The 23,186-nt window shown below is 57.5% G+C and overlaps 6 protein-coding genes across 6 annotated transcripts; 3 read left to right on the top strand and 3 right to left on the bottom strand.

The window, feature by feature from the left end:
- Positions 1–27: 27 nt before the first annotated feature.
- Positions 28–4,082, bottom strand: mrc1 (Mediator of replication checkpoint protein 1; the record flags this gene model as incomplete). Its single annotated transcript, XM_032033418.1, has 2 exons — positions 28–1,105; positions 1,156–4,082. The coding sequence occupies 2 exons, from the start codon at positions 4,080–4,082 to the stop codon at positions 28–30; spliced, it is 4,005 nt and encodes a 1,334-aa protein (XP_031887367.1).
- Positions 4,083–5,021: 939 nt separating this feature from the next.
- On the bottom strand, positions 5,022–6,705 carry CGGC5_v015866 (uncharacterized protein; the record flags this gene model as incomplete). Its single annotated transcript, XM_032033417.1, has 2 exons — positions 5,022–6,019; positions 6,069–6,705. The coding sequence occupies 2 exons, from the start codon at positions 6,703–6,705 to the stop codon at positions 5,022–5,024; spliced, it is 1,635 nt and encodes a 544-aa protein (XP_031887376.1).
- Positions 6,706–7,395: 690 nt separating this feature from the next.
- On the bottom strand, positions 7,396–8,390 carry CGGC5_v015865 (PI-PLC X domain-containing protein 1; the record flags this gene model as incomplete). Its single annotated transcript, XM_032033416.1, has 3 exons — positions 7,396–7,452; positions 7,544–7,836; positions 7,892–8,390. 3 exons carry the CDS (start codon positions 8,388–8,390, stop codon positions 7,396–7,398), a joined length of 849 nt encoding a protein of 282 aa, XP_031887375.1.
- Positions 8,391–12,702: 4,312 nt separating this feature from the next.
- CGGC5_v015864 (uncharacterized protein) lies at positions 12,703–13,610 on the top strand (the record flags this gene model as incomplete). The annotated part of the gene is made up of 2 exons (XM_032033414.1): positions 12,703–12,817; positions 12,871–13,610. 2 exons carry the CDS (start codon positions 12,703–12,705, stop codon positions 13,608–13,610), a joined length of 855 nt encoding a protein of 284 aa, XP_031887373.1.
- A 2,321-nt stretch (positions 13,611–15,931) lies between these two features.
- Positions 15,932–19,356, top strand: ino1 (Inositol-3-phosphate synthase; the record flags this gene model as incomplete). The annotated part of the gene is made up of 6 exons (XM_066153330.1): positions 15,932–16,090; positions 16,667–16,735; positions 17,306–17,432; positions 17,494–17,505; positions 17,683–18,397; positions 18,444–19,356. 6 exons carry the CDS (start codon positions 15,932–15,934, stop codon positions 19,354–19,356), a joined length of 1,995 nt encoding a protein of 664 aa, XP_066007288.1.
- A 1,644-nt stretch (positions 19,357–21,000) lies between these two features.
- Positions 21,001–23,146, top strand: CGGC5_v015862 (uncharacterized protein; the record flags this gene model as incomplete). The annotated part of the gene is made up of 6 exons (XM_032033412.2): positions 21,001–21,040; positions 21,217–22,022; positions 22,072–22,259; positions 22,311–22,667; positions 22,952–23,033; positions 23,081–23,146. 6 exons carry the CDS (start codon positions 21,001–21,003, stop codon positions 23,144–23,146), a joined length of 1,539 nt encoding a protein of 512 aa, XP_031887371.2.
- Positions 23,147–23,186: the final 40 nt, after the last annotated feature.

Genomic DNA, 23,186 nt, shown 5'->3' with positions numbered 1-23,186 from the left:
TTGCCCATACCCAAATCCCACACATCCTCACTCGAACTTTCCACCACCAAACAAGCCGCCAACAGCCTTGACTCTCTGCTCCGCGCCCTTCCACTTTCTCGCCTCCCTCCTCTTCTCATTCTCCAGCACCGCCGCGCGGCGCTCCGTCTCGCGCGCGAGCGCGCTGACGCCGGACCGCTTGCTCGCGTTCTTCTTGATCTTGCCGTCGTCGCCGAAGCCGCTCGTGCCGCCGCCGGACGCGGAGAAGGGCACGCCCCCCGAGGCCGAGGCGGAGGAGCTCGACTTGAAGGAGGAGTTGGTCGTCGCGCGGCGGAGGAGCGCAGGGACCTTGAAGCTGCCAGAGCCGCTGCCGCCGGTGGAGGAGGCGGACGGCATGGCGAAGGCGAGCTTGGAGGTGGTGGACATTGTGGAGGAGGATTGGCGTTTGAGGGAGATGCGGTCGACGACGGCGGCGCGGGTGAGGTTGTGGCTGCGGCGGGGGTTAGCCGTCGCGGGGACGCCGTCGTCGTTTTCCTTGTTGCTTCGCGAGGTGCCGGGGCGCTCGTTGTCGTCGTCGCTGTCCGAGGCCGGGTCCGTGGCGGGGATGACTTCCGCGTTGAGGTCCTCCAGCAGGCTCGACACGGACTCGCGGATCTCGCCAATGTTGGAGGGCTTCTTGCCGTCCTTTGTCCTGCGCATGTTCGCGGGCGGCCTGTTTGGCAAAGCGCCACCGCCGAGCGGCTGTCGCGCGGTGGTAGGCTGGCTGTCCGGGACGGTGGTTTGGTCTTGTTGCGTCTGAGACTGCGAGTCGTCGTCTTCCGTCTGCATGGGCTCCGCGGGGGCGAAGTCGAGAAAGTCCATCTCGTCGTCAGAGCCGCGATCCTCGATGGTGCGGAGGAAGGCCTGGTTGCCGGGCTTCTCAGCAATCTTCTTGATGCGCTCGTCGGCGAAGAGGGCCTGCTGCATCTTTTGGAACTGGCGGCGCTTCATGCGGCGGCGAGCCTCGCCGCCGTCGTCCGAGTCGGAGAGGTCGTAGTCCGCGCCGCGTTTGCGGCGGAGCATGCCGGTTGTGATGTCGTGGAAGAGCTTGTCCACCATTTTTTCGTCCGTGGCGCGCTCGCGTTCCCTAGAGTTGTGTCAGTAAATGTCTGGGGAGTTGGCATGGGCATGACTTACGCATGAAGGGCGGCGAGTTTGCGCTCGTCGTCGGCGTTCATGTTGCTCTGGTCGTCAATCATCTCCTTGACGGAGGCGGCATCGGAGTCGTCGTCGCTGTCTTCGCCATCCGCACCGCCGAGACCAGCGTACTCGTCCTCGGATTCATCGGCCTGCTCCTCGACCATCTCCTTCGCCTTGCTCTTCTTGCGGTTGTACTCTTGAGCCTTCTTGAGCTTCTCCTGCTTCTTGACGGCGTCCTTCATGATACCGAAGGCGGACGTGTTGAAGCCGAACTCGTCGACGTCGGGGGTCGGGGCTCGTTGGGTCTCCTCTTCCTCGTCTTCCACAGGAGCAGCAGCGACGTCGATCTTGCGACGGAGTCTGCCTCTGCGGACAAGAGGGGACTCGAGGATGGCGTCGGGCTCTGCGTCGCCGTCCAGCATCATGGTCTCAACGGTGGACGCGGGTGGTTCGACGAAGCGCGACCTCAGGGGCGTGTAGTCTTGCAGGCCGGCGTCCTGGGTTGCTTCAATGGAGATCTGGGTCGACGGCTCCTCGTCGCGAAGCAGGCTGTCGAAACCGTGCACCTGAGACTGGCTGAAGTGGAGGTGGACACCTTCCGCAGACTCGGGCTGCGTCTCAGCTCGTTGAGTGTCGCCGCCCTGGCTGTCGAGAATCATACTGTCCGGCTGGGTGTTGCTGATGAGGTTTGAGTCTGGAAGGGTATCAAAGTCTGGCATAGGTGACTGCGAGGGAATGGTTCCGAGAGCTGTCTGGCTGTCGTCCATAGTGCCAGCGAAGATCTGGGTCAGGCCGAGGCCGGCGGCTCCAGTAACGGGAAGTCCGGGAATGAACGTCTTCTTTGCAGATCGCAGGACGGAAGTAGGCACTGCGGGCGACTTGGTGTTTGGCGCCACAGGTGACCGTTGAGTGGCCGTCTTGGGTCTTGGTGTAGCCTGCACCGTCTCATTGTCGTCCTCGTCGTCAGAAACAATTTGAGTCTTCTTGGATCGGCGAACATTCTTCGTGGGCAGATCCAAGTCATCCTCAGAGTCATCCAGGTCGACCTGCTCGGTGACGTCGGCCTCAGCATCCGAGTGCTCAGATCCGCTGTCGCCGGCTTCGTTGTCGACCAAAGCATTGCCCTCTTCTTCATCAGCAACACCCTCTTCCTCGTCTTCGGAACCAGAGAGCTCAATCTCGGCCTCGTCGTCGACCTCCTCCTCGGAGCCCTCATACTCTTCGTCGTCACTATCGTCGAAGGGATCGAGCTCGCCATTCTTCCTCTTTTCCCTCTTCTCTTCCTTGGCTGCTTCTCTCTCACGCGCCATGATCTCCTCAGCCTCCCTCCTGGCTCTGGAGACAATGTCCTCGACTTCTTGCATCTCCTTCTCACGCTCCTCTGCAGTTTGCACAGTGATACCTCTGGCCTTCAGTTCCTGGAGGCGCCTCTCACGCTCCAGCTTGGCTTGCTCGCGAGCGCGCAGCTGAAGGTTGAAGTGCATCTCGGCGGCGGTGATGCCCTTCTTCTCGGCACGACTCTTCCTCGCTCTTTCGGGCGAGCCAACCTGAGCGAGACGACGCAGAGCGTGTAGTGAGCTGGCTTCTCTAGACTTCTTCTCCGGAATGCTGTCGAAAACGGCGTCGAGCTTGCCCTTCTTCAGGCCGGTGATCTCAAGGTCGTCGTCCAAGTCAATCACAGCATTATGCGCTGCAATAGAAGGAAGCTTGATGCGAACCTGACGTTTGGGCTTAACCCCCTTGACTGCAGACTTCTTGGGGCTTGGAGAAGCCACAGCTTTGCCCTTGCCCTTGTCGAGCTTCTTCGAGGATTCAAACACATCGTCCAGTGAAGGCAGTTCCTCCTCATCGCCGGGGATGACCACAGGCTGGGCCACCGTAGTAGCTTCCTTGGTAGGCGAAGGCACCTTGGCAACAGGGGGTGAACTGGGCGGCGTCTCAGTGTCCTTCATCTCAGCGTCGGTCTGGTGCGCGGAGACGGGCGTTGTCGGCCTGCTCGAGCTAGTCGTCTTGGGGTCTGACTTGGCTTCCGCGGTTCTGAAGTTGAATCGTTCCAAAAAGTCCGCCTTGGTGAACTTCTTCCGTGTCTTTGCCTCGTGAGCGAGCTGCATGTTACGGGCCATGCGCTGCGTCTCACGGTTCATCTCCTCAATGGCCTTCTTGCCAGCCTTTCTCGCCGGTCGTGCCGCCTGGCTGAGTGTCCTGCCGCCTTCGTCGTCGGTGATGTCAGAGACGTTGTCTTCGTCGTCAAAGAGGTTGGCGTTCATGGCCTTCTGGCGTTCGATCCGCTCGGCCTTCTTCTTCTCCTCCTCGGCTTCGCGGGCCAGTCTCTCAGCTCGCTTGCGCTCGACGAGAGCTTGGAATCTGGAGCTCTTCAGAGCAGGAAGCGACGCGTCGGAATCGGAGTCGTTGGCTGCTGTGTCGTTTGCGGGCTTGCTTGGGGTCTGTTTCTCGGGAGACACGAAGAGACCCGGTGTCGGAGAACGCGCTGGGCTTTGAGCCTTTGGTGTGGAATCTCTCTCCGACTTTCTCTGCAGCCGGCGGGGGGCAACCGGGGTGTCGTCTTCGTCTTCGGCCTCTCCCATGACTGTGTCGTCCTCCTTATCATCATTTGCCTCGTCCGCTGCTTGGAGTCGCTTCTGGATGCGGTCGAGAAAGCTTTCGGGCTCTTCTGAGTCTGATCTCTCACCGCCGGCCATCTGGGCAGCGAGGCGACCTCTCGGTCGTCTAACGACCTCTTCTTCTGAGTCGCTGTTCATTTGTGTGATCTTTGGGGAAGCCTTGCTCTTGCGGCTGGTGGTCTGGGGCTCGTCGTCTTCGGAGTCGGTGTCAATGGCGGCCAGACGGGCGGCGATCCGCGCCTGAAGCGACTCTGGGGCCGGACTCGCGCTGGGTGAGCGCGCCGTGGGCTGTTCTGAAGCCATTGCGGGTTGTGATTAAGGTAGAATGTATGGTGATGGGTATCAAAACATGAAAAGAATGAAGCAAAGTTTGGCTAATGTGCCTTTGAAAAGGTACCGATATCCGAATCAAAGACGAGTGTTGTGGTAGAGTTGTGTGGTGGGTGGTGGCGCAGGCCGTCAATTAAGACGGAAGAGCTCTTAGACGCGTCGGTGGTACGCGCGACGTGTTGGTGTCGATTGTGGGACGGGAGCTTATCGCGAGCGCGGCGCCACTAAACACGCCGATAAGGAGCGCTGTGGTGGTGGGAGCCCCACTTTGGAGCTCTTATCGGCTGGGCTCGAGCTTCAGCACATATGACGACACTTACACACGGCATTGATCAGGAGCTGAAGGGACATTGAAGTAATTTTTGCTTGAGATACTTCTATAATACTATCAGAAACGGCAGCTTTCTAGCTATCAACTGTTATAACTTGAGGAGAAATGATCAGCTTTACATGGAGATGAAAGGGAAAACAGTAAGATGTCTAAAAGCTCAGCTCGACCGACCTCTTGAGCAACCACGGGATTGCACTTCACCCGCACATGCCCAATGGAAGGGTTCACCTCACCTGCCGCTGGAGAACTGCTTCCCTCACAGCCAACTCACCTGCCAGTTTCCGCAACAATGGGTGCGACCACCGTCGCAAGATAGCCTAGTGGTGGATTGTATGCCTGGTTTCGGCACAGCTTGTGGGTTCGAGTTTAGGTGGCTCTACATATCTCCGGTGGCCGCCCATTGTTTTTTCCTTTTTTTCTCCTTTGTGTTCACTTTCAACTTCTCAGATCTGTAAGTTGAGGAATGACATAAGACTGACTGCATGTACATCTACGGTCTGGATACGAAGCTGGCTAAATGCTTTGGCTAATTCATGTTCTCTTTCAAGTTGAAGTGCAAAAGGGGTACGTAATTTCCTTATTCACGCTCTGCCTTCCTTGAACCCTCCGATTAACTTGTTTTCCTGCCGTCTCAATCTATCCAACCTCACAGCTAAGTTTTCTAGCGACCATGCTCTTCCTTCGTCATTATACCCGAGATCCAAGACATAATAGGCCAGCAAGATTACGACAATCAAAGGAATAGATGTCACAAAGTACACCCAAAACAGGTCGTCTCCCGGCTTATATGGCGACTCCATCCCAAACAGCGATGTCGTGAACGCCAGCGGTATGAACACCAGCCCAAGCAGCGTGATGGCCTTGACCCGCTTCGCCTCGCTGATGCTGCGCTGCTGCTCCTTGTACGCCTGCCGGTTGCCCGTGATGCTCGCCAGCCCCGTGACCGCGGCGTTCAGCGTCTCCGTGCGGTGCCGCAGCTCCCGGAACCGGAGGTACAGAAACTGGAAATCGGCCGTGCAGTCCTGCCACGCGATGCTCGCCGCCGACACCGCGCCGCGGGGCGGCGACGGCGATACTGGGGCGACCGTAGTCCCCGCCGGGTGCGACAGCGGGATGCCGAGCTGGAGCATGATGCCCTCCAGGTCCTCGAGGTACTCCCCCGTGCGCCGCTCCCAGCCCTGCATATCGCTCCACAACGCCTCAACCTTCTCCATGGGCATCCGGGCGAGGTCCTGCTTGCGGGTTAGCCCGCGCTGGACGGCGGAGAGCGTGGCGCGCAGGTGCTCCGTCTGCTTGAGGAAGTGGGAGGCGACGATCTTCTTGACGAAGATGGCGACGGATTCTGGTTCTGCAATGTCGACGAGGCGCGAGTGCGTCTCGAGGTAGAAGGAGAGGTCCTCGAGCATGGAGATGCGCGGCGGGCCGCGGTAGAAGCCCTCCCGGGCGACGCGGATCTGTTCTTCTTCTGGGACGAAGTCGAGGTAGCCGCCTTGGTAGGGCCAGGTCTTGACGTCGTGCTCGACGCTGTACTGGTCGCCTGTCCTGACGCTTTTGACGGGCGGGTCGCAGAGGACGAGGCCTTGTGTGTATTAGCGAGGGTGTATGAGCATGGTGGTTTGCAGACTTACAGTCCCAGCCGCCGCCTTCGGTCCTCCAAGACCAAACGCCGCACTTCCTCCTCACAACACCCACGTCTAGGTAATTGTCGATCTCGTCAGGGGAGTTATCCCATCTGAAATCTCTGGAAACGCCGATATGTCTCCCTGTAGCCGCGCAAACCCATCGGAAGCTCGTAGGTTTCCTATCGAAAGTCACAACCTCATAGTACTTCATTTCTAGGTGTCCCCGACTCTGGATGACGGACGGCAACTGCACGCCATCGCTCTCGCCCATCCAGTTCAAGTTGTGCACGACCACACGCTCATGCTCCACGAAGAAGGACGGATGGAGCGAGAAGTGGTTTCCCAGAACGCTGGCAAAGCCCGGGCCGAGCCCCTCGACGATGTAGATGTTCTGGCGGCCGCGCTGCGAGGCCGTGTTGAGGAAGTGCGCCTCGAGCAGGGCCGGCTCGTCAAACTCTGCTTTCCTGGTGAACTTGCCGTTGTGCAGGCTCAGCTTGACGACTTTGACGTTGTCGTCGGTGAAGGCGATGCGCTGGGTGGTGGCCTTGGGGTCCCGCTGTCTGAGCCGCGGGTCGGAGAAAGAGAGCGACCTGACGAAGTCGAGGTAAGCACCGTCAGCTAGCCATGTTCCGTCTCTCTCCATGGCGGTGAAAGCAGATGCTCATTCCAGGCAGAAAAGTTGCTTGTGAATGGTAACGATGAGGGGAATGGAATCAATCAGATCGTGTAAGTCGGAACTCAAACGAGCCGGCACTCATGAAATGAAGCCATGACTTGGTATTTATCTCATGAATCAAAGACACGCGACAAGGTGATTTCAGATCGGGGAGCAAGGTAGATGCAAATGTGAAAATTGACAGCAGCAGCCAAAAATCAGGCTGCGAAAAGTGGTATCTAGTGACCGGTGGCCGAAAATGGATGAGAACGGTAGCCCGCCAGCCCCTTGGCCGTCGCCCGAAGCTCCTTGCCCGAATCGGGACACCGAGCGTGGCTTCGCTCTCACCTCCAAAAAGCCACTCGGATGCGACCCCTCCTTCTCTCTCCCTCTTCTCTCCCCTCACAATTCGCCCTGCGCAAACGTGATCTCGTTCGCCTCGCCAGAGCGAACGCCCACCTCTCACCCTTCCCGCGCGATTTAATCGCCGGAAACACGAAGCCTCTGCGGCGCGGTTTGCAGCAAACACACTCGCCCTGCCCGCCCTGTTTACCAAGACCAGCTGACGGATGCCTGCTTCACTTCCCCGGAACTCTTGCTACTATTTTTGCAACATCATGTTCCGACTGCCGCTGGCGCGAGTTGGCTGCATTCCATGCATAGAAGGGCGGATTCCTTCTAGGCATTATACGTAGTCTGCGCCTTCACCGCGTCGCCGACATTGATCCAGTCGAGCTTATTTCAGCCCCAGTCAGCAACGGTAATTTCGATGATCCGACGATGGCTGCCAGCCAACTCGGTGTCCAAGAGAGGATGTTCAACTTACCAGAATCACATTCGGTGTCTTCCCCCACATGCCTCTGCAGAGGTTGACCTGCTTATCGATCGAGTCAAACGAGTTCGTCTTTCCCGCGTTGGCCAGGTCCGGGATCTTGACGCCAAAGATGTCAATGTTCAGGACGTGGTTGACGAGGTACATGCGCCCGTTCGGGTCGACGCCCTCTGGCCGATCAATGTTACACCGCGGGAAGTTCGAGTCCGTCTCGCCGTACGGCGTCTCCCAGAAGTACTGGAACTCGTCGAGGATGTAGTTCACCTTGCTCGTATCGGCGTGGTAGTCTGCCCTCGTCAGTTTCTCGATCACTCACTTATCCTAGAATCAGGTCTGCGGTACCCATGAAGACGACCAACCTCGTCCCGTCGTCAATGAGCTTCTGGAGCGTCGGCCACTCGGCCACCTTTCCCTCAGGCCGGAGCACATATTTGTCCAGGCCCGTACTCCTGAAAACGTCGTCGAACTGTTGCACGGGGATCGCGTCGATGTTGGTCAGAAGCAGGGTCACGACCTCGTCCGGATGGGCGTTCATCCACTTGGTGATTGAGGTCAAGTAATCAGACAACGACCCGGCGTCCAGAATGAGGCAATCGGTATGGCACATCTGAATGCCGCCATCCTTATTCTGCGTCTGGGCTTGGAGGAAACGAACGCCCAGATCGAGCTGTGCCGTAGGCGAAACCAGCTGGTTGTCTGCAGGCCCGATGCCTACGAAGGGGCTGTTGTGGGAACCGACAAAGGTCACCTCCGAGTACTTCTTCCCGCAGAGTGCATCGTTGCCATTGCAGGCGGCGGCGGCAAGGCCCGCAACAACGGGCAAGAAAAGAGCGGCGCGCATGGCGATAATGATATTAATATTAGAGCAGGAAGAGGTATAGACACGACGTGGAGCATCTCAATACGACAGAGGCGGCGGCTATATAAACATAGATCTAGTTCGTATGTAAACACCGGCAGCCCAGCTGAATGGGGGTTTGGCGATAGCTTAAAGTGACATCTCGGACGAGCTGGCGAATCAGACGGTCAAACAGGGCAGTGTCAGCGCCTTCGCGAGGATGTTGGTGGCCACTCGGCCGGGCCATGAGAAGACTCTGGCTGGTCGAGGGCCGGAGTGATCCCTCTGGATGTAACTGCTCGACATGTGAGCGATGGCACCCAAGACCGTTGTATCTGCGGTCTGGGTGCCGTTGAAGTGACGGCTCGTGGTCCTGTGATTGGGTCACGGCATATTCCCGAGCTTCTTGATCGGTTGGGACCAGACGGGGAGTTGCACTGGTTGCGGACATGAGATGCCTGTCAAGACGGGTGTCTTTGCCACATCTATCGAGTTGCTCAAAGGTGAGATGCAGAGCCACTTGTTCGCGCATGTAGGAAGGATCCAGCGGGAATGCGCGAGGAGGCCTCTGGGATGCAAAGGAGCAGGATGGGGGTTATCCGAGGACATGTTGCTCCCAGTAGGCCGTTGAAAGGGGGCATAAATGGTCATCATCCGCTGGCCCTCCTAATCGACTTCTTGCTGGTTATTGTAGGCTCGGATTTTGGGTCGAAGAGCGGCAGCATGGGTTTACTGCCGTATGGACGCCACACTTATGCTTGTTTGAAGACGATGGACCCCGCGGTGCTGTGTTGGCCGCCACCACCGGCAAGTGAAACGGCAGAGTCGACGAATGACGCTGTCGAAGACGTCCACGCGTGGTGGCGGTCATCAGGTCCAAGGCCGCTGAAGGGTCTCAAAGCAGGTCCCGAGGTGCGCTAACGTGGCTAGTCGCAGGGCCGCTCAGGGGACGAAAACAAGGTGTGGCAGGGGAAGGAGGCGCTGCGGGGTCTCATTGGCCCGGTGCCTAGGGGTCGCTTGATTGCCCCGCCTGCAGCTGCAGCTGCAGCGGTGGGATCCATTTCCTTCCTCCTGCCCTCTCTGGCAATGACCATTTTCCAACCCGCACCTCAACATCACGTACATGTTGGAGTGTAACCTCACCGTCGTGAACGCGACAGACGAGACGCACATGTCTCGACTCTTATCAAGTCCCAGTCCAACCTTGAGCAACGAAGCACACAGCAGACACCAGCGCAGCACAACCAAGGCTAAGTCCCAGCTGAATGTTAGTCACCCGTGCTTCAGACGCTTTCTGTCACCCGTCATACTCAACGCCAGAAGTCAGTTCCCGCAACCACTTCGCGGCTGGCTTTGACAGTGACAGGAACTCTGTCCTGGGCGACAAGAGTCAAGACATCTGTCTGGCATTTACTGGGCTGCACCTTCTCTCTCAGCTTGCGTCCCAAGTTACGAACGCACGCACCAATAATGCCGTCGACATATAGCCCTTCAACACAGGGACGTCTGGACCAGCAGCACAATGCTGAATGACAATTATCGCGCCTAATGACAATCTTAACGGGATCATCATACGGAGAACCAAGCGCACGCGCGCTGTACGTCAGATGCTCGTCGCAAAAGCAAAACGTCTTCAAGTGTATGCTCGTCATTTGGTGACCACGTTGAGGTCCTATCCGTCTCATTCTCGCAAAGAGAGAGGCGCAGCATCAGCTTGGGTCGTCGTCTTCGGACGAAGCAAGATGCTGCAACCTTACGAGCTAAACCTCGGATTCTCTTCGTACTCCGTACGCTAGACAAGACAACAGCTGAACCTGCACCATCATCTCATTTCTCGTGAGAACAAGATCCACCATGATAGGCAACCTAGAGGACGGCATCTATAGTGTCTCTAAACTGTCGCGCTACTGCCGTGCAACGACAATGTGCGAGCCTGATCTCGACTTGTGCCGTTTAAGCCTATGTTCCACGCCGCAGGGGCCGATACCTTGTGCCCATCTACCGCACTGGATCAAGGTTATTCGATCCATGTGCGACATTTCGAACCTCTAGGTCCAAATGGCTTGCGTCGAAATCTTCTAGCGCGCATCACAGTTCGAGTCACGCACTGGCCAGGCTCGTCGTCGAGACCAGGAACAGATGGCAAAGCCCAATCCGAGGCTGCCGTTGACGACGGCGTCGGGCGGTCACTCGTTCTCGCATTAACGCGGTGCTTCTATTATGCCGCAAAGCTGTTCAGCCTCGCACAGAGATGGCCCGGCTCATCTCACCGAGACCGAGGCGGGCTGGTTATGTCATCGGGAAGGAGGAGCTGGTTGGGCTGTGGGGCGTGAAGCCGTTGACAACGTAGTACGGCGACGACGACGACATGCGGATTATGACAATTCATGAGACAACAAGCTCAGAGACGCTACGACCAGGCGGGTTGCGAGGGGTCGCCAAACTAAACAACTCAGAATGCGACCCCATCGAGGGTGCAGATTTTTTCACCTGTGTGTCGGAGGGCAGCAATGCAGGCCTGCACAGCCCTCAGAGCAAGCATGGACGACGATCGACGTCAGCCGGATTTGGTTATGCTTGCTTCCAACCGCGTGGGATGCCCGGCAGATCTGCCCCCTCCTCCCTCAATCCGCGCCTCCACCTCCACCTTCACCTCAGGTCGCGGGTTTCTTCGTCGGCTAAACCGTGAGGTCAGGGAAACCCGCAAGAGAGTGAGGGCAAGCACTAGCAAGGTAGGGAGGAGGGAAACAACCGTGCGCGTGCTGACGAAACATGGAATTCCTCCGACATCCGAGTTCGTTGTAGAGAGTTTCTGCCAAGCACTGTCAACTGCTGGCCCAAGGCTTGTCACAACCCGAGTCGAGACGGCATGCGATTGCCGAGCTTTCATCCCGCCTTGCTGTTCCTGCCAAGTCATGTCAGCGGCCGGCTGGCAATGTCACCGTCATTGGCGCCTCCGACGATGGGTTCGGAAGTTTTGCGTCCTTGGATCTTCATCACGAATCCACGAGAGCGAGGCTTCATGATGAAGGTCTAACCACCCACTCAGCCCCGTATTGCTATGGGGAAGAGAACCACAATTCAAGCCTTTCCCGTTTTCTTTCCGAAAACCGAAACGATGGGCGGAGCCCCCGATAAGCTCGTTGCTCGTTGGGGCTCTCTCGACTTCCACCAGATATCTCCTCGGCCTCTAACGCAGGCCCGGCCGTGGTGAGTCGAACTGTGTCGAGCGAGACGGGGCCTTTACCAAAGGGGGCATGGCGTCGCCGCTCTCCCGTACTCGCGAATGGAGCATCCAGGGGCGACGCCCACTTACCTGACCGGAGCTTCCTGGTCACGAACGGAGACGCTGCTCAAGTCCGCGATGTTTTGCCCCGTCTCAACCTCACCAGAAGAAATCAGTCAGCGCACGCAGCTTGGCCCGAGCTCGCTGGCGCTGGACCAGCAACCTCACACGCCTCACGTTTTAGGATCGACACCATCCTAGCGTAGTTCTCAAATCTTTTCACCTGAAGAGATGGGATTGCCCTTGTTGTTCCCAGGAACGCTCCCGCCGCTAAACCTTGTCCAGCAACCTCGTCACCCTCATCGACGCCGAGCCCCAAACCAGCCGTGGAGAAGGCGTTTAGCCTTACTCCTGAGAAGCGTGGAAGCCGTCGTAGCTCCCCCACAACCGTGATTTTCAGAGATCTACCTATCGGAAGCCAGATCGCCAACAGCTCGTCATGCATGAACCTGTCCTGGCCGTCTTTGCCGAGTAAACCAGCCTGCGCGGGACCACTTGCTCACCTCTTCCCAGTGGCGTTTCTCGTCCCTCCTGGTCATCGCTCCTCAGGACCCGCAGGGCCCCTCGAAACGGGTTTCCAAGCCAATCGCATCTTCAGAAACCTCGTCTTCGAGCGAGAACACAGCCCGTGTCGTCCAGTCGTCAGATCAATGCCTCGACTGATCTTTTCGTGAGAGAAGCCAGCGGCAACATGCCTCACACTCACTCGCTGGAAGCGCGGCCATCGAGGAATCCCTGGCCCTTGGGAACTGAGGCCCGTGTTTGCCAAGCCCCATCAACTGTCTTCCAAGACTGTCCAAGACCTGTCATCCAGTCTGTCGAGAACTTGTATAAGAATCACACGCATATCCGGCCAAACCTTCTCGATCTTACTTGTCTCTCATCAGCATCTCATCAACACTTCAGCCTTTTCTCTTCATCTGCCTTTCTTTTCCACAAGAGCCCGGAGCTCCTTGACAGTCTATTGCATCAATAATAATCAGCCTCTTATTCAAGACTCAACTTTCACCAATCTTTCCAACCGCCAAGATGAAGTACGCCTCCACCATCCTCCTCGCGGCTTTCGCTGCCACCAACGTCTTTGCCCACGGTGTCATCGACAGTGTTCAGGGTGCCAACGGTGTCAACCTGCCCGGTCTCTCTTGTAAGTCACTCGCTCGTTTCTATCTCTGATATCTCAATCTCACACAAATATAGTGATCGACGGCACTCCTCGTGACTGCGCCTCTCCCCGCTGCGGCTCCGAGGCCGACACCTCCATCATCCGCGACCGCGAGATGGGCACCGACCGCGCTTCCGCCCTTGGCCGCACCCAGGGCGGCGGCCCCGTCGACGCCGCTACCATGGTTGGTCAGTTCATGAACGGCGCTGCCGGCAACACCACCGCCGTCAAGAAGGCCCGCGAGATCCACGAGGCCAACATGGCCCGCCGCTCCCTCGTCGCCCGCCAGGCCGGCAAGGGCACCAAGACCCCCAAGGGCACCGCCGAGACCGCCGTCAAGGCCGCCACCGGCATGGCTGCCCAGGCTGGCATGCCCACCACCGCCGACGACGGCACCCTCAAGATGACCTTCCACCAGGTCAACCAGGACGGCGCTGGCCCCCTCAAGGCTGACGTCGACGGCACCTCGGGCGGCACCGACCCCTCCGCCTTCAAGACCGCCGAGGTCACCCAGAACGTCCCGGGTATCGGCATCGGCGGCCTGTCCGGCGCCTCCACCATGGACTTCCCCGTCGCTATCAAGATGCCCGCGGGCATGACCTGTGACGCCAACGTCGGCGGCGCCAGCAACGTTTGCGTCGCCCGCCTGCGCAACGCCGCGCTCGCCGGTCCCTTCGGTGGCTCCGTCGCCTTCACCCAGTCCGCCACTGCCCGCAAGCGCGCCGTCGAGTACAACCTCGCCAAGCGCCGCGCCGCCCGCTCTTTCCAGGCCTAAATATGCTGATCTTAGTCTACATGGGCATCGGGAAACGGTAGTCACCACAAGGAGCTAGGAACACAAACAACAACAAATTGCCTTCGTTTTTCCGTCGGTCTTCTTTTCTCAGTGCCATATCTGCGATATGCGCGGGGATGAAGAACAGCCGGCGGGAGGGATACAGCACAAGGAGGATTTGACTTTCTCATTTCTCTCTCTCTCAAGATTGTATCATTTTCTTTCAAACGTCACTCAGTGATATCCTGTGGATAGTACTTGGGGGGAGACTTCTTTTTTCAGATTTTTGTGTATAATCCCTGCTACCCTTACCTTAGAAGTGTTGATGAACAAAATAACGATGCTTGATGGTTCTTGAAAAAACTTGGCTTTTCCTTGGCGAATGCTTGTGATGAGTGATATGATAATTGGACTTAACTTATTGGGCTGTTCTCAGGCATTCTCTTGCCTTACACAGACATCCTGGCACTTGGGGGGAGTTGGGACTTGACTGACGTCTTCTTTGGGAAGAGAGAGGGTTGTAGGTGTGGGGGGGTAACCCTGGCCTTGGCGTGAAACGTCAAGGCCCGCCGACATGCTACGACTTACGGCAGCCGCAGACAAGGGGGGACCACCCCTCCTCCTCGGGGGTTTTGGTGGGTAGTAATGTGTAGATCCATTCGGGATATTCTTTCTGAGATTTACCACCTCGCGTACGCGGCTGCATCCTCGGTGAGGTTCCAGAAATCTATGCTTGCATTTTGATGGGGCTAGGAAGTATGTAAACTAACATCGCGAGCGAGGCGGGAAGAGGCGCAAAGGGTGAGTTTGGTGCAGAACGGGAGAATTCTCGGTGTCCCCTCGCCCCAAGATTCCGCGTCATCTGAAGTCTTTCCACATCGTGTCACGAGTGGGAGTCAGAAAGGGTGACGTTTGACGCGATTCCCGGAGATGCTGCGAGTGCTGATGGAAGGGTGTGGTGTGGTGTGGTGTGCGGCGGGTAGCATAGCATGGCATTTTGGGAAACACCACGGTGAATGGTTTTGAGTTTGATGGTGTTGGGCTGGAAGTTGTTCGTGGTGGTGTGTACGGGACAACGGACAGAGTTTCCGCGGAGATAGGGGTCTAGCAGCACACACGCACGCCCGTATTGCACGTACGCACGTTTTCCGCCTCATTTTCTTTTCGTCATCCCGTGTCTGCGACGAGGGAGCTGGGCTCTTGGCTTCCGAATGTTCTGGTTCCGGGAGACGCTGCGTTTTGCCCGGGGATTATTGTGGCCGGAGATGCTGTTTTGTCGGCGGAGGAGTGTGGCTTGCTTGGAGATTTGGGGATGTGCGGTGATGGGTGATGAGGATGAGGTTGTGGAATCGGGGACTGCACTTGCAGTAAATCATTGCTTGACTTTCTTTCACTTCAATGGTCCGGAAGACATTTTGCAGATGCCACATGCGTCCGGCAGCAAGCCAACGGGTCCTCCCGCACGCCACAAGAAATTTCAGGAACCCGCGACTCAGATTAGACCGGCCAGAACTTGGGCGGATGAAGAGCGGCTGGGAGGCGGTACTCGGTGCGGCTTGAACAAGGTTCCCTCGGCGCATTTGTCGTTCTCCGGACCCAAAGCGGCCGGGCAAGAGGGCCCGACACTCCGACCCGGCGGAGTTGGGGGTGCAGGGAGAGTGCTGGGAGGACCGGAGTTAGACAGGACAGACCGGATGCCAAGTGCTAATCGGTCTACGTGCGAAACCCCCGAGATTGCCGCGGCTTATTCTTCATCACCAGTCTAGTCATATCATTTCCTCGCAACTTGTGCATGATTTACGAGAAGGTCATACAATGAAGAAGATCATCGAACGTGAAAAACTAGCGGTCAAGCACGGGAAGGAAGAAGCAAACGCCCTCCCAAGACACTAGATATGTCGCTCTCACGGATCAACGCAGCGCGAGCGGTGGGTCGGGGGAAGAATACGCGCAAAAAATGCACTTACAGGTTCTCCGGGTTGCGGCGTTGTTCGTCACGGCGATGATTTGTGTGGTTGGAGAAAATAGTGGGGGGGGGGGTTGTTTTTCGTGCCTGCATTGCATGGTGCGCTGGCCCCCCAGGGAGCCATTCGCGAGGGACAGGGGACGAGGTGCAGGAACAGCCTGGCGGAAGGGACAGCCGAGATGGAGGGTGTTATGGGCGGTTTCTTGGGATGCCAAGGAGATGGAAGGCTGGGCGTTCGGTTTTCGAGAGGATTATGTACAATGTTTCCATTTCTGGTCTATCTGCTTTTCTTGGAATCATGGACTACATTCTCAAGAGATGGAGGATGTCCCGTACAGGACAGAGGCGGACAACCATGAAGATGCCTCATTTCAGCCGTCAAGGTGCTCACCAGAGACCACCGCCTGAAGCGAGGTTCCCGCATGCCCCACATCCAGCCGAACAACCCGCAATCCGCGCCTCCGAGGTCGCCGGGGGACGGAATCCAATCAGGCGGTCCAGTGGGCCGCCCTGGGTAAGGTAGCCCCTCCTTCCTATGTCGGCCAGGCGGCCCCCAACGTCTTTTCCCCCTGCTTTTTGGGGGAGGAGGAAACGAAAGGGCCCCGCCATCCCGCTGTGTCGGTGACACGAGACCAGCTGTCCCCCAGGCGGACTACCTGGAGAGAAAGGATTCTGTTGGGGCACGTTATGCTGCCCTCATATGGATCCTCCTGAAAATTCTCAATGCATATCGAAAGTTGTGTTATTAGGAATTGCCGGGGGAAAAAAAGGAAAAGAATGAAAGCATTCGTCCTATTGCAGACACGGGCCCGGGCCTGTCATGCGAGGGGTTCACTTTTCGGGTGTGGTGTGGCTTGGAGATAAGAGACAGCTATCAGCTTCCACGAACATGTGAAAACCATGCAGTTCATCCCGTCGTCGGATTAATCGCAACCACCAAAAAAAAAATCCAAAAAGAACAGATCATACACTGAATGATGTCTTCCATCTGTGCAACTTCATAGCTTCTTCAACAGAGCGTCGAGCACGAGATCACATTCATCCCCGTCCAACTTGCTCTCTTCCCTACAATCCAATCTCAATCCCGAAGTCACCAAAACTCAAAGCATCCTCGGCCGTGTGTAAGTTGAACTTCCCACGCTGCACTGTCCGCCGCCAGGTACGCGTAAACAACAACAATCCACGTTCCTTCTTCCCGCTCCAATGCCGTGATTAGAACCACCGTCTCGCATAGAGCCTTTCCCTCGTAATCCCGCAGAAGTACACTTATTATGCCCTCCGGTTCATCCATCATCTTCCGTCCAAACAACCACCCCGCCAAGCCCGCCCGTCCGCGTTATCTAGAAGCCAAGCACCCCCCTCTAGCGGCGCTGCAGAAGAAATAGGGCTCCACATCGTCATCACAACCGGCGCGCCGCCTCACACCGCTTGACAGCTTGCAGCGTTTTGTCTGTGTGTACAGTGTACCTACCCAGAGCTGCAGGACGTGTAATCGTTAGCTTAGCTTAGCTTACTCTGCGTTATCCCTCCCCCACGCTCCGCACTCCATCCATTGTCTCTCCGCCCCCAGTTCCACCGACACGCGCGGCTTTCCTGCACCCAGCCGAGCCCCCGACGTCCCGAAGTGACACTATTTGAACGCCTCTCAACCCCGTCCACGCCCGCTTCGCATCTCACCTCTTCTCCTCTCTTCTTCTTCTTCATCCTGAATATTAACAGTCTCCTACAGACAGCAGAAAAAGGACACCGCAATCTCACAACCTACCTCCAACTAACAAACCTAACCAAACCATCTGATCGCGCTTACGGGTCGCGATCGCCCCCGTCGTCAAGACGTTTTCCAACCTCCTCAACTCGTGAGTCTTTCTTCTTCACGATGAATTCACTCGAGACACCAGAGCTAACGACATACACCAGGGTCCATCATCCGTACGCAGGAGCCCGCTGCTCTGCCGCCCCCGGGGGTTCAGCGGACTCGGCCTTTGATCTCTAAAGGCCTCTAGCTAACCAAGCCAAACCAACCTATCTGCCTGAACCTTTGAAAACCCAACACCCAAACCCCCCAATTCTACCTCGGGCTCTGACAAAACATGGCTCCCCATGCAGAGGTAGACGCGGGCTCCGCGCACGGAGACGGACCCCTTCCCCCCACCGGCAACGGAGCCGCCGCCGGTGGCCACGCCCGCGAGCTCTTCACCGTAAACTCCCCCAACGTCGTCTACAACGACACAGAGATCCTGTCAAAGTACACCTACCGCACCACCAAGGTCTCGCAGGACGCCAATGGCAAGTACGTCGCCACCCCGACCGAGACGCTCTACGAGTTCAAGACGGAGCGCAAGGTCCCCCGCGTCGGCATGATGCTCGTCGGGTGGGGCGGCAACAACGGCACGACCGTCACCGCCGGCATCCTCGCCAACCGCCGCGGTTTGACCTGGGACACGCGCGAGGGCGCCCGCGCCGCCAATTACTACGGCTCCGTGATCATGGGTTCGACCGTCAAGCTGGGCACGGACGCCGCGACGGCCAAGGACGTGAATATTCCGTTCCACGACCTGCTGCCGATGGTGCACCCGAACGACCTCGCCATCGGCGGGTGGGACATTAGCGGGATGAACCTGGCCGCGGCGATGGACCGGGCGCAGGTGCTGGAGCCGACGCTAAAGGCGCAGGTCAAGAAGGAGATGGGGGAGATGGTCCCGCTGCCGAGCATTTACTACCCCGACTTCATCGCCGCCAACCAGGAGGACCGGGCCGACAATGTGCTCCCCGGGACGAAGGCCTGCATGGCTCATGTTGAGCAGATCCGCAAGGATATCCGGTGAGTGTGCTGTCAGTCAGTGAAGGAGACGACTAACATGGCAAAGCGACTTCAAGGAGGCCAACGGCCTTGACAAGGTTATTGTGCAGTGGACCGCCAACACCGAGCGCTACGCCGACATCATCCCGGGCGTCAACGACACCGCCGAAAACCTGCTCAAGGCCATTGAGGAGGGTCACGAGGAGGTGTCCCCGTCCACTGTCTTCTCCGTTGCTTGCACGCTCGAGGGCGTGCCTTTTATCAACGGCTCCCCGCAAAACACCTTCGTCCCCGGCGCCATCGAGCTGGCCGAGAAGCACGGGGCCTTCATCGGCGGCGACGACTTCAAGTCGGGCCAGACCAAGATGAAGTCGGCGCTGGTCGACTTCCTCATCAACGCGGGCATCAAGCTGACGTCCATCGCAAGCTACAACCACCTCGGCAACAATGACGGCAAGAACCTCAGCTCGCACAAGCAGTTCCGGTCCAAGGAGATCTCCAAGTCCAACGTGGTCGACGACATGGTGGAGGCCAACACGGTGCTGTACAAGGAGGGCGAGCACCCAGACCACACGGTGGTGATCAAGTACATGCCGGCGGTGGGCGACAACAAGCGCGCGCTCGACGAGTACTACGCCGAGATCTTCATGGGCGGGCACCAGACCATCTCGCTCTTCAACGTGTGCGAGGACTCGCTGCTGGCGTCGCCGCTCATCATCGACCTCGTACTCGTCGCGGAGATGATGACGCGCATCCAGTGGAAGGCCGTCTCGTCGGACGGGGCCGCGACCAAGGACTTCAAGGGCTTCCACAGCGTGCTCAGCATCCTGAGCTACATGCTCAAGGCGCCGATGACGCCGCCCGGTACGCCCGTCGTCAACGCGCTCAGCAAGCAGCGCGCCGCGCTGACCAACATCTTCCGTGCCTGCGTCGGTCTCGAGCCCGAGTCCGAGATGACGCTGGAGCACAAGCTGTTCTAGGTCAGAGATCGTACGATCCTCTTCGACGAATTGCCGTCGAAATCTTGCCGTTCTTTCCATGCCCACGTGGGCTGGTAACCTTGTTTTGCGTCTTTCCACATTGGAGGTCCCTGACCGGCCCCAGCCCTTCTCTAGGTACTCATGTTGATGGAAGTATATGTTAGTATGCGCGATAAAAACCAAACCAAATATAGTCACAGTCCCTACCGCAAAACGTCTCACATGTCGTAGGGTTTGCCGTGATCGCGTAGTGGTAAAGGATGCTGGTGAGCTTGCGTATTCGTCCTATATTGACGGAGCCAAAACTCCTGCGTGTCGAGGAGCAGAAACTTTGTTTTGCGAGTATGAACCTGAGCCTGTCCCGTCGACCACATGTTTTGCGCGGCGGCAGGTGTGAGGTGGTGGTCCGCGATACGTCGAAGAGACGATGGTGGACAGCGGCAGGCGCATTGAAACGGATGGGACGAAGGCCAATCAGCACGTTGGGGACGGCCATGGCCTTGGTGGCCCAGACGCACCGTTCGTCATGAAGGCCGTCGACAGGGCAGGGCCTTCTGGGTTTGGTATTCTGCTATGGTCGATTAGTGAGGCACGGCAGAGCACGGTAAATCTTGACCCTCGTCGATGCCGTTCGCTCGGTTGTGGTCGCAGATTCTGGAGAAACCTGGAGAAGCGCTGGGGACCCGGTCGATTGGTGATTTGCGACATGTCGGTGCACACGTAGCCTTGCACCAAATCGCCCGTCAGCCCACGGATTCCATCATCAATCGTCATGTTTTTTCTTTCTCTCCGAAGCGAGGACGGGGGATGACGATTGACTGCATGGCAACAGAAAAAAGCGGATAGCAGGGAAATGAGGTGGTCTCGGCCTTGCTCTTCTCGTCAAAGACTCGACAGCGGCGCAATTTAGCTGCGGGCTGCAGGTTGCGGGTCTCCCCCTCCCCCTCTCCAAAAGCTAAAATTCGAAAAAGCAACGTCGGTGGAGCTGGAGTCCTGGAGCAGCTTCAGCCAGGGGGTGGCAACGGCACCATTCAGGGCAACTGAGGACTAAAGCGCGGCCTGTCATTGGTGGGCGGGTGGATGAATCAGCACCCGTCGTGCGCTAGCGCCCCCTGGGGAGAGGGACCGGGGTGTCCACGAGTGTCGTGGATGTCAACAACGTTCATTGTTCCCTGCTCGGCCGTGCCTGATCTGCCCAGACAGTTGCTGGGGTCGTGCTGGTCTCGAAATTACTGCCATTTTTGGTGGTAAAGCAAAGGTACGGACACTTTTGGCGGGCAGAGCGACACTGACACTACGCTCTGAACGTAGCGCTGCCAGAGAGGGAGGGGAGGGAGCCCTTACCAAGGAGTCAGGACTTGCGCTTTGTATGGTTCGCCCGTCTGAGCATGCCGAGACCCAAGACCTGCCCGTAAAGAAAGGGCACATGTCGTCCCTTCCCGCCTGTATCACTCGATGGGGGAGCAATCTGCGTTGCCCTGCTCCTACTCTCTCCTTCTTCTGTTCGTTACGCTAATCCTGTGATCTTTTTCCCTTCTTAATCCCCCTCCGTCGTCGACTTCTTAACACTACGTTCTGACGACGAATTGCGATTGAGGGCGACGAGGCGTACAAGCCGTACGACGACACCACACGCGCGCCACGATGCTGTTCTCGAAATTTGGGCGCACTGCCCTTGCTGCAGGTTAGTGGCATTCGACTACTGCTTACTCCCGCAATCCCGCATTGGCGACCCTCAGAGACATGCAATCCTTCCTATCCCCGCAAGTCGTCATACAGCTCGCATCCCCAAAGTGACACAGTCGCCATGGACGGCTTCACCAGTTGTGCGAACCCTAGCTAATCATGCATCCACGACAGTTGCGCTGGCCACTCCCTCTTTCGCCGCAGACACCTCAGACAAGACCGACCTTGGACAGTCAACCTTTGTCGCCCCTGAAAACAACGTCGCCTTCGGCTTCACGGTCCCAGAGAACAGCGGCGAAGATGTCTTCATCACCATTCGCGCCCCGATCGATAGGCAGTGGGCGGCCATCGGTCTCGGCCAGACCCAGATGGCGGGCAGCTTGATCCTGATGATCTACCGCGACGAGACGGGAAACAACGTCACCTTCTCCCCGCGCGTGGCCTACGGAAACTATGAGCCCTCATACTACGACCACGTCACCTGGGATGTCCTCCCTGGCACTGGCGTTTTCAACGGTTCAATGTACTTCAGCGCGCGGTGCACCGCACACTGCAGGAACTGGCCGGGTGGTTATGTCGATGTGTCAAGTGAGACGCAAAAGGCCATCTATGCCGTGGGACCCAAGGGAGGCTTCTTCTCGAGCAAGATCGACTCGTCGGTCAAGTTTCATGAAGAGTTTGGCCGATTTACCATCAACATGAAGCGGACGATTGGTCCGGGAGACGCTCCCGCTCTCAAGGATGATGCGGTCAACGAGGGAACGGCGCAAATCGACGCCTACGACGGAAAGCGGGATCTGAAGTCCATCTTCCATGCACTGATGATGGTCGGCGCCTTGGTCTTCCTGATGCCTGTCGGCGTGGTGCTTCTGCGTTTGGGCGATAAGGTGAGGTGGCATGGCCTGAACCAGGGTGTTGCTCTGCTGCTCGTCATCATCGGCTTCGTTTTGGGTGTCCTGACCAGCTTCTGGTACAACCGTGTAAGTCGCGGCTCTCGCCTGATGGAGAATTCTACTGACGTAAGCACAGTCTCGCGGCTTCACCTCTGCGCACCAGATTATTGGTCTGATAGTTGTCGGTTTCTGCTTTGGTCAATTTGCCCTTGGCTTCCTGCACCACTCCCATTTCAAGAAGACGGGCGAAACAACGACCATGAAGCCGATTCACGTATGGCTGGGCCGCATCATCATCGGTCTCGGCACCTTCAATGCCTTCCTGTACGTCTGTGCGCAATTAGTCGCCGCTGTCAGTCAGCTAACCTAGTGCAGTGGCTTCTCCTTTGCTCTGAACCGCAAGTTTAACTACTTCCTTGCCGGTCTGATCCTCCTGCTCATCGCCATCTCCATCTTCTTCACCTTCGGCCGGACGTGGAGGCGCCGTCGTAACGGCGTCTCAAAGTTCGGAAGAGAACCGGGCGGCTACAACCCGGAGCCGTGGCGACAGACCCCCACGCATGGCGGCTACTCGTACGCGGGCGCTCCGCCTGCCTACCAGCCGCCGTCACACCAGAACATTGGCCTGACGAGCATGGTCGCGGACCCGGCGCAGCCGACTAAGGAGCGAAGCAACAGCCGCGATTATCGAGCGAACGAGCTTGGCTCAGCCCACCAGCCTCGAGAGATGGTGTAAATCAGACGCGATCGGGTAGTGAGGGTTGTCAAATGTTCCCATTTCGGCGTTACAAGCTTGGGTGGGACGAAACTGAATAAAAGGCGATCGCCGGTCTGGATTCTGAGGTTCTGCTTTGCGCTCGCGTTGAAGCGTTTTGTACATGTAATGTTTTGGTACAGGGCTTCGACTGGCAAAGAATCAGGAAGCCCTTTGAATGACGAACACGAACGTCGTCGAACGTTGACAGCGCATCGTCTGTGATGGTAGCTTGTGAGCGATGGAAGATGCTAAGTTCTAGCCCGGCGTCATTGGACTGGCCAGCATTGACGACGGCGGGCATCGGCACCGACTCGGCAGATTGCGACATCGAATTGTGGCCGGTAAGTGGGGCAGTCTTCGTCAAGTTTGAGATGGGACTGACGTGCAGTTTGCTGCATACAATGCCCTTTCGCTGCAGAAGATGCAATCAAATAGAAAAAGGGTTTTGACATGATGCGTATTGATCGAAACCTTTGGGTCCGCAGACGCCGCTG

Source organism: Colletotrichum fructicola, assembly GCF_000319635.2.
Source record: "Colletotrichum fructicola Nara gc5 chromosome Unknown KSG_Nara_v1_contig10, whole genome shotgun sequence".
In the NCBI taxonomy this organism is placed as follows: domain Eukaryota; kingdom Fungi; phylum Ascomycota; class Sordariomycetes; order Glomerellales; family Glomerellaceae; genus Colletotrichum; species Colletotrichum fructicola.
This window is presented reverse-complemented; position numbering and strand designations above follow the sequence as displayed.